Genomic DNA, 10,106 nt, shown 5'->3' with positions numbered 1-10,106 from the left:
GTTAAATAATACAAAAATAGAAGCTAATATTCATAAACATTTCCATCATATATCGTTTTCGATATTTATAAAAATTTGTCTTCTTCACCAACAATAAAAATAAAAAATAGAGCCAAACAAAGCAATAATAATGCAATACAATTACCATCTTGTATGAAAAGGACCGGGTCCTATGAAAGGGTAAGAAAACTTCGAGGTCGATTGGAAAAAAAAAACTTTTACTTTTGAGAATGAAAAAAGAAAAAAAGATGAAAGCTTTCTTAGAAGAAACACGTGGCAGAAACGTGTACATTGTAAGAAATCTATGAGATATACAATTAAAATAAATATGAAATAACATGTGAACGTAAACACAATATAAATGGAGAAGCAATAGGGGTCAGAGCAAGAAAGAGATTTGTTTTTTTTCTTCCCGACCTTCCAAAAAAAAAAAGCTCACATTCACATTCACATTCACAAGACACCCAAAGAAGCATTAAGTGCCTTCGCTCTTTCGTGTTTCTGTTCTCGTCGTCTTCTTCTCTTATTCTTCGGTTTCGTCATCTCTGCATAAGAGTCACAGAGCAAGCCTCTCACAGGTACTTTTATCTGATCTCATTACTTTATTGTATTTTAGTTTTTTCTTTACTGTCAAAGTTTGGTTCTGTTCTCGTTTGTATGGGTTTTAATCTGACCACAAAATCTATTATTTAATGAAATTTGTCGTTGATCAAATAAAAACATACAAATAATAAAAACTATTGTTTAATTAATTGAGAGGAGAAATGTTTCAATAATTGAGATTCGATTTCTGAACACTTTCTTCTCCGTATCCAATAAAAATTACCAAGTTGGTTAATTCATCATTACTTCTATGTAACCAAACTAAACATTCGAATTTATTTACTTCAAAATGGATATTGTGTTTTTTCTTTTGTCCACTTTGGGGATATGGAAAATCATATAAAAGTCTAAAAATAAGGAATAAAACAAGTGAAAAACAGAGAAGAACAGTGAGTTATTGTGTTATTTGGGACCATATATTCCTAAAATAAAGGTTATATTTAGTCACTTGTATTGTACTTTTTTTCGTTACCTACACAATCTCTAATATGAGAATATATGTTGGCACACTATTGGTAGATAAAACTTGCGTATCATAGCTTTGCTGTTATGTGATTCTTTTTGTTTTTGTCTTTCTTTATTAATATTGTTTTATTTTCTTTGAAAACGAAAAAAACTCTGAAGCTTTTTACATTGTTCATGGCATTATTAGGTTAAATGTTTTGGCGAATTTATATTTTTAGTCATTTTTTAAAAGCAAATATGGAGTTAAAAGTAATAATATATGTCAGCTAAAATGGAGATGTCAATCTAAAGACAGTAGTTGATTTTGACCAATATTTTTAATCTTCCATGTCGTGAGTTCGAATTCACATAAAGCTGAGTTTTAAAGTGGCATATATACTCCACTAGCTAGCATGAAAAGACAAAAAAAATATCAGTAAAATTTTGGATTAATTTCCGAAATGATATACGTAGATAACGTCACTAGGAAACCTCTAAATATCTTTAAAGTATAACTCATTTTCTGATTAGACAAAAGTATCTTTATGATTTGCTCACACTTGCCAAAATTTCATATTTAAACCATCAAACTACGGTTTAGTTAATTTTATTGTTTTGGATTAATGATATCTTCTTATCTTATCTTGTAAGTATCATACCAAGTATAAATAATATATATGATTGGCTAAAATTTGGGCGTCGACCATTGCCTATATTGTGGATTGTGGTCAAGATTGATGTGATCCCAAAAGGCACCAAACATGTTTTCTATTCCTTATGATCTCTTTATCTCTATTCTCTCCAAATTTATCTTATTTTTTTTCTTTCTTGTTTTTGTCGCTCTCTTAATTCTTTGTTTTTGTTCGCACTGACCCATCCTCGTCGATATTTTTTCCCATTTTAATACATCACGTTAGAAAATTATTTTCTCTACTTGGTTACATATATGGATATTGGCTAAGGCCTAAGGGGCTAGCTTTGTTGATATATTACAGCATATTCATGCTAATATGCTATATAACTTCCAAACAAAAGAGACATGTTTCCGTAGCAATGAGTTGTTGTTTGGGGTTTATAAGAAAATTCATAACATAGAATCTCAAGATATTACCGGCCAAAAAAATCTCAATAAATAATTCCGGTTCCTTTTAATTTGTTTACAAAAAACATCATCGATGATGAAGAATGAAGTATGGACTGTCATGGGACTTGAACCCTCATTTTTCCAACACATTATTAGACGTGAGATGTTTAATATATATGATAGTTGATAGACTTGGTGCCTTGGTGGAGATATACAATTTCCGATTGAAATTTTTTTTGTTTTTTTTTTTAATGAATTATTTACATATTTAGCAAACAAGAAAAACATCTATTTTTCCTGAGTTTGATAAATTAAGTATATATCATTTTAACCTCTTTTATGATGGTATAATTTTTTTGATATAAAGAAGATACTCTTGCAAATTTTATTCATCTATTGCTAAATGGAAAAAATTGTTCTTTTATTTTATTTTACTCAATATAATATTATACTATTGAAAACTTAACTTTGAATTAGTGAAATATAACAATCGTGACAAACAAACTAAACGTTTCACTAAAAAAAAAAAAACGTTTCATTAAAGATTTTCGATAGGTTTTGGAACGGATCATACAATATGCTCTAGTTCAATCACTGATGGGATATACAAACATAAATCTGAAAGTTTTAATTTATTAAAAATATATAAATTTTTATTTTTATTTTCGTAAAGACAACTAAAAAATAATATTCTGGTAGGAGCAATATGTATATTATATATATATATGTGTGTGTTATTTAATCGGACGCACAATTTTCTCTGTACTTGACTGTATAGAAAAAAGTATATGATAGTTGATAGATGTAGGATTAATTTTATTGGATAAACATTTGTTTTGATATAAAACCTGAGTAAAGTATAGAGTTAATCAATTAAAGGAACATTTGGAGCAAACAATAATTAATTGATTCAACTGATTTGGATTTTAGGTGAGAATCGGAAGCTATGAAACAAATAGGGTTGGGGTACAAAGAGTAGATCCAAGTCTAGTTAAAAGTGGGTGGACCCAATAGAGTCCAAATCGTAGGCTTCTTCCGTGGTCCGTGTATTTCTTGGGGTCCCGCACCGCACCACACACCACACCGACCCGAACACCTTATCCATTAACCGGCCTCTGACCGGACTTTTGAACCGGATCTCATAGAATTGCTTTTCCACCTTATCGACCAATGATGTGGCGGCGGCTCCATGTACTTGCGTTCTTCTTTTTTTCCTCTCAATAACTTTTTTTGGTACCCCGAATATAAAATTTGCTTTTTATATTCTTGGGCTAATTTTGNTTTTTTTTTTTTTTTTTTCAAATGGTTATGATTATGATTGTGATTATGATTATGGTTATCTTTTTCATAAGTCATGCACAAATATCCTAACTGTAAGTACCAAACTTACCTAAATCGAATGGTACTTCGAACCGATGTTGTGATCGGTTTGGTTTCTATATAAATCATAAATATGAGAATTGAACAGATCATAATCGAGTACTGATTCGGAACCGAACTATATACGCAAATACCCAAAACTATTTTGATATTATATATATGAATATCCAAAATTAATGTTAAGATAACTATTTAATATTCTTTTTTTATATCCTAAGATTGTCTTATTTAATTACCAATTATAGAGATTTTAGGGTTTCATGATTTCTTATCTAAATATATTGTTAATTTTTTTTTCAACATATATTGTTAATTTTAGGGGGGTATTTTTGTTGTTTGGAAACAATGACGATTTTTTACTCCACTTCTTCCTTTTTAACGTTTGATTCAGTTATTTCAAACAGTAAGTCTTATATAAAAAAAAAATCATATACACATCAATAAATGCATATATAATTAATAATAACAATGAAAGCAATGTAGTTTTTAACTGATTCTATTATTCGTAAAGTAAAATTTTTAACAATAAAAAAAAAAACGATTCTCGGATATTCACGTCTGAATCATCTTGTTGATATGTTATTTCACCTTTCTTGCACGGCTATTATTATACTACCCACTATTGCATACGAGCCACGCCATCACCACCACCACCACCTGCGTGGCCACCACTTCTGATTTTTCCCACTACTTTTTCGATTAACTTTTTTATTTGTTAATTAAGAACAAAACACCTGAATTGTCACTTACCACGTTAATAATGTGAAATCTATATAATAATTATTAACAAACATGTAACACATACATTAACTAATTTTAATATTAATCTATAGAAGCAGTTGTGTTCCGGTCCAAAAGGTAAAATCCAAATGCTGCGAGCCTGAGAGGCTGAGACTATTAGTTTATGTAAAAAAAAAAAAGATCTCGTGAGCAGAGTTGTTATACCAAGTCCAGTATGCACCTAGTGTGCATAGTTTACACTTGTTTATTAATCTTATAGATGTCATGTAAACTCGTTTTATAGTGGCCAATATATTGCTGTCACTCAAAAGCCATCACGATCACCATAACGTAGTAACAAACTAATTCTACGTTATCATATAAAAAAATTAGAGACCGTAATCCGGATATTCCTATAGTTTTTTTTAAATCATCATTATTAATCATTGTAGATATTTTTAAAATAATAAAAATATCCTGTTATTTCCATAAGTTTCCAAAATCAGTCTAAAACTTTGATTTTGATTATTTTAAACAGAAAAAAAATTGACCATAACGTGAGAAAAAAAAAACATTATTGTAACGCAATTTTTTTTTTTTTTAAATTCTTACATAAAATGATGAAAAGAAAGACGAGGACTGACTCACGCGTTGTTTCCCAACTCTTTCAAGTAATTTTGGATTTATGGTCTGGCAAAAATAATATCCAGATTTTAATTTTATATATAAAAAAAAAAGTTTCATCACTTTCCTCTTTATATATATATAAATATAAATTCTCTCTTTTTTTGTGGAGAATTTTAAGATTATATATTTTTCATGTCTTCAGTTGAACCAGCCGGAATAATGAAGAAAACCCATCGTCAGAAATCCCAGGTACTTTTTTTCTGGTGTCTTTTTAAAGATTTTGTTGTCTAAAAAAAGAAAAAAGCTGATTTGGGTTATATAAAGGTTCTGATGATATTGAGTTTGATGTACAGAGATTATGGGCAAAGTTAGTGATGAGAAAGTGGTTGAACATAAGTGGTAGAGATCCTGAGTATGGTGCTGATAGTGAAGACGAATCCGAAAACGAAGATGCTCGACAAGTTAACGACGATGATGCTTCTAGCTCCGATGAAGAAGGTCTTTCTCTCTATCTCTCTCTCCTCTATGATGTTCACCGGTTCTTTATTTGTTTTTACCGGTTATCTAAAACCGGTTTTATATAACAGGTAGTGGTGATGGTGGTAGAGAATCGAGCTCGAGGGGAAAAGAATCATCATCCAAGGTTTGTGAGAACGCTGAGGACGCCATCGCCGCGGCTTCGGCTACTGTTGTAGACGCAGCCGCTGCCGCTGCTGAGTTTATAAGCAATGGTAATGCGGAAATTGCATAGGTAGTTATAATGATCAGTGTGAGATTCAGTGTGGGGTGTTTTCTTGGTTTTCTCAAGATCCCTTTGTTGGAGTTTCAAAATCTTTTTAACAAACTGAAAAAAAGAAAAAAAAAAAGATACAAATTTGTGAATCTTTAATTTTTATTTTATTTTGGTTGGTTTCAGATGCTCCAATGAAGTTAAGAAGAAGGAATTCAGAAACTTTAAGAGCACAGTACATTAACAACAAAGAAATAAGGTACAATTCTTTTTATTTTTTAATAGTACTATTATATAATATGTAGATTCGGATGTTATCGTCTTATCTTTTTCATTATGTAATTTTTTGTTGTTGTTTGGTTGGGTAAAAGGAGACCCTAACATGTCGGAATTTGTGTGCAGAGTATGTGTTGGTACGTGGAACGTTGGAGGAATCTCACCACCATCTGATCTTGACATCGATGACTGGATTGAAATTAATCAACCAGCTGATATCTACGTTCTTGGGTATATAATAATTTTGACTTTTCTAACGACATGGACAAAACGAACTCTGTTCAATACATATGTTCTTGTTAGAGAATTTTTTTAATTCATGTTTTCTTGTTTTGTTTCTGTTGGATATGTAGTTTACAAGAGATTGTACCTTTGAATGCTGGAAACATTCTTGGAGCTGAAGATAACCGCCCGGTTGCGAAATGGGAAGAAGTCATTAGAGAAGCATTGAACAGAGTCAGACCAAAACTCTCTGCGGTGAAAAGTTACAGTGATCCACCATCTCCGGGAAGGTTCAAACCTTTTGAGGAAACACATGATGTTATAGAGGAAGAAGTAGCTTTCGAGAGTGATAGCGATACTGGTGTTGAGATTCATCCTATTGACGAGGAAGATGAAGAAGAAGAGGAAACCGATAGGCTCTGGGCGCTGAAACATGACGGTGGTGTTATCGGTGAAGTCAAGACTCTTGTTGATCCCAATACTGGCTTACCGGTTGTTGAGATCAAGAGACAGTTCTCTTCTCCTAAGAAGCTAGACAGACAAATCTGTTTACGCGTTGATGATAGCTCTAAGGAGGATTCTACTCAAAATGATATTGAAACGCTTAAGCGGATGTTAAGTGGGAAAGAACGGATGGGTTTGAGCTGGCCTGAGCCACCGTTGACCATGTTAGATAGACAGCCGTCAATGAAGACGGTGAGGGAGAGGATGAACAGTGAATATAGTGCTGAAACCGGTATGAAAACGTTGAATCGGATGTTAAGTGGGAAAGAACGGATCGGTTTGAGCTGGCCTGAGCCGCCTTTGAACATGTTAGGACCGTCTTGCGTTCTCGATAGACAGCCGTCGATAAAGACAACGAAGTCTTTAAGAACAGCAAAGTCTTTCAAGGCTTACAGTTCGTTTAAGTCTGTGGCCGGAAGCAACAACGGGATCCCGGAGGAGGTATTGGCTCTAGCGGAAATGGACTTGAAGTTGCTAATGGAGAGGAAACGAAGACCGGCTTATGTGAGGCTAGTGAGTAAACAAATGGTTGGGATTCTTTTGACCATTTGGGTTAAACGAAGCCTGAGAAAACACATTCAAAACGTACGAGTCTCTACCGTTGGAGTTGGCGTAATGGGATATATTGGTAACAAGGTATATATAACAAAAGCTTAGATATATATATACATCCATCAAATTTATGTTACAATATATTCAAAACTCTGAAATGGTCTGTAGGGAGCTGTGTCTGTGAGCATGTCGATAAACCAGACGTTCTTCTGTTTCATATGCACGCATTTGACGGCAGGGGAAAGAGAGGTTGATCAGATAAAGAGGAATGCTGATGTACACGAGATACATAAAAGAACAGTCTTCCACTCTGTCTCAGCTCTTGGACTTCCCAAGCTTATCTATGATCACGAGTAAGTCTTTTTTTTTTAACTCTCTTCTGCGAATATTTCGGTTTTTATATGTCTAACTTTACTTGTGTTTTCACCTCTTTGCAGAAGAATAATCTGGTTAGGAGATCTCAACTATCGGCTTAACTTATCATATGAGAAAACTAGAGACCTCATTTCCAAGAGAGAGTGGTCCCAGTTACTTGAATATGATCAGGTAACATACACACACACACATTTTCAAAATGTGTTCTCTCATATTTTGAAACATAATGTTTTGTTTTGGTATGAATATGTATTGCAGCTGGTAAAGGAATACAGGAAAGGTCGAGCGTTTGATGGATGGTCAGAAGGAACTCTACATTTTCCACCAACATATAAGTACCAAGCGAATTCGGATGAGTACACCGGGAACGATGGGAAGGCGCCTAAGAGAACACCAGCTTGGTGTGACAGAGTACTATCTTATGGGAAAGGAATGAGGTTGGTTCATTACCGGAGAACTGAACAGAAATTCTCAGATCATCGTCCGGTTACCGCGATATACATGGCTGAAGTGGAGGTGTTTTCTGCTAGAAAGCTTCAGCGAGCGTTGACATTCACGGATGCAGAGATTGAAGACGAGGGACTTGTGGCTGTTCTTGTTTAAGACGAAGAAGATTTTGAGATTTTCGTGGTGCTTGGTTTGTGTTTGATATTGCATATATATAATAATGCATATGAAGTATTGGCGAAAGAGACATTCTCTTTCTACCCTACGGATAGGTTTTTGAATCTCATGTCGTTTTATACTGATGCATCCCATCACAGTGAGAAACGTTTACATTCTTATATAGTTTTCATCTTCTTCTTTTGTGTGTGTTGGTTTTACAGTTGTAAATTTAGTTGATATATAATGAAATCAAGAACATTTCACATCCATGATTATTATTATTCTTAGTCCTAGTTATTTTAAAATTACCAAAAAAAAAGGCCATTTTTAGTTTGCAATTCCCTGTCAAGGCCAAAAAGAGAAATGCACCAGCCGGGAATCAAACCCGGGTCTGTACCGTGGCAGGGTACTATTCTACCACTAGACCACTGGTGCTTCTTGTTTATATAAACGACTTCATTTAGAACAAGTTTTATTCAATTTACTGTTTTGAAAGTTTACAAACCTCTCTATATATACAAGGAAAGAATAAAACATGAACTATAGATGAAAGTAAGAATTGAAATATAGATAGTCTCCTAGTTTTTTTGGTTTTTTCCCTTTTATCTTTTTGCATTAACCTTTTTAGGAATTCAATGTATATCGGCTTCAATGCAAGTCTTGTTCTTCATCCTTTTAATGTAAACCCAGAAGCAAAGGCTTTCTAAGCCAGTACTGCTTAAATCTCTGCCTTGCATATTCCGTATAATCGAACTCAATCTTGTTCACATGTCCCTGCTTTGCATCAATATACACTAGAGATTAATACTGGTTTCAACATTTATAAGCTAAAAGTGTCTTAAGATAGGAATGAAAGAGTGAGAGAACGAACCGAGATGATTCCCCATAAGCCCCAGAAGATATGGTTTGCTAAAGTGTAGCTCTCTGCATCATTCAGCAATCTATCCACTTCTTTCTCACTTGTTGCATTCCCTGAGATTAACAAAAAAAAAAAAAGATGAGGAATAAGTTTTATGTGTGAAGTATAAAATGGTTAAACGGATAAAAACCTGTAGAGCCAAGGTATGTGCTAATGAACCTTCTCCGTTCTTCTTCTCCTGTTTTTTTTTTTTATCATTCATACATATATACACAATCAGATTCTGAGATACCTCGAGTAACAACATATTATTATTAAGTAGATGTTTATATGATATGGACCTGGATATAGAGTGTAGTCCAGAACATGAGGAGTGTCTGAATGATAATTAGCAGCCATTTCACAAAAGTGGTTTGCAATGTCATAAGCAATTGGGTTGAAACTCGAATACTCATAGTCCTGCAATCACCAGATTGATCAAAAAACAGAGCACTTTCTTGATGAAAAAGAGAAAAGCTTGGGGTTCAGAAAAGCTTACTATGATGGTAATAGCGTTGGTCTCTTCATCAATCATGATGTTACCGTACTGAAGATCATTGTGACAGAAACCAATCTCTTGATCATCCATAGTCAGTCTCTCCTCCAACAAATTGATTTCACCTTCCAAAGCTTCCAACCTTAACTCATCCATCTCTATTGGCGAAGCCAAGTTCTTAGCCTCCTTAAGCCAAGTCCTGTTAAAACACAAGAGAGATGAAACCAGAGGATAATGTTCTGTTGGAGGAGAGATGAAACACAAAGAAAGAAATGAAATTTGTTTTGTTGTCTTTACCTAAGTCTTTCCCAGAGGATAATGTTCTTAGGACCAGGCATATCAAGCATATGAAACTCTCTTAGTTTCGCAGCAATGAAACCAGATGTCTCAGCTATACGAAGATCATCTGCAGAAAGAGTCTGGTGAACGAACCAAACCAACAAATTTACGTCATACACAAATCTCTCTCTATATATATATTATCATCCCCAATCTTGATTTCTTGAAACGCAAACAATATCACTAACTAAACCTATCTTCCTCTGTTCTTCCTAAAGCCAAGAACACCAAAAAAAAAAAAAAAAAAAAA

The 10,106-nt window shown here is 33.6% G+C and overlaps 2 protein-coding genes across 5 annotated transcripts; one reads left to right on the top strand and one right to left on the bottom strand.

Annotated features, from left to right (window-relative positions):
• On the top strand, positions 383–8,388 carry LOC104751009 (type IV inositol polyphosphate 5-phosphatase 3). Of its 4 annotated transcripts, none has more exons than XM_010472874.2 (10): positions 383–578; positions 5,061–5,107; positions 5,212–5,356; positions 5,446–5,589; positions 5,775–5,847; positions 5,991–6,095; positions 6,218–7,226; positions 7,311–7,495; positions 7,580–7,688; positions 7,776–8,388. In XM_010472874.2, the coding sequence occupies exons 2-10, from the start codon at positions 5,078–5,080 to the stop codon at positions 8,118–8,120; spliced, it is 2,145 nt and encodes a 714-aa protein (XP_010471176.1). In that variant the 5' UTR covers positions 383–578; positions 5,061–5,077; the 3' UTR covers positions 8,121–8,388. The 4 variants fall into 4 exon arrangements, with proteins under 4 accessions (XP_010471176.1, XP_010471177.1, XP_010471175.1 ...); XM_010472875.2 differs by lacking the exon at positions 383–578 and adding an exon at positions 4,884–4,902; XM_010472873.2 differs by lacking the exon at positions 383–578 and having other exon boundaries at positions 4,996–5,107.
• LOC104751008 (probable choline kinase 1) lies at positions 8,579–9,935 on the bottom strand (the record flags this gene model as incomplete). The annotated part of the gene is given in 6 exon segments (XM_010472872.1): positions 8,579–8,897; positions 8,995–9,095; positions 9,173–9,220; positions 9,324–9,441; positions 9,521–9,716; positions 9,815–9,935. Coding segments are annotated over 6 exon segments (683 nt in total), but the record flags the coding sequence as incomplete, so codon positions are not given.

Source organism: Camelina sativa, chromosome 16 (assembly GCF_000633955.1).
Source record: "Camelina sativa cultivar DH55 chromosome 16, Cs, whole genome shotgun sequence".
In the NCBI taxonomy this organism is placed as follows: Eukaryota; Viridiplantae; Streptophyta; class Magnoliopsida; order Brassicales; family Brassicaceae; genus Camelina; species Camelina sativa.
The sequence above is the reverse complement of the archived record's forward strand: the minus strand, read 5'-3'. Positions and strand labels throughout refer to the sequence as shown.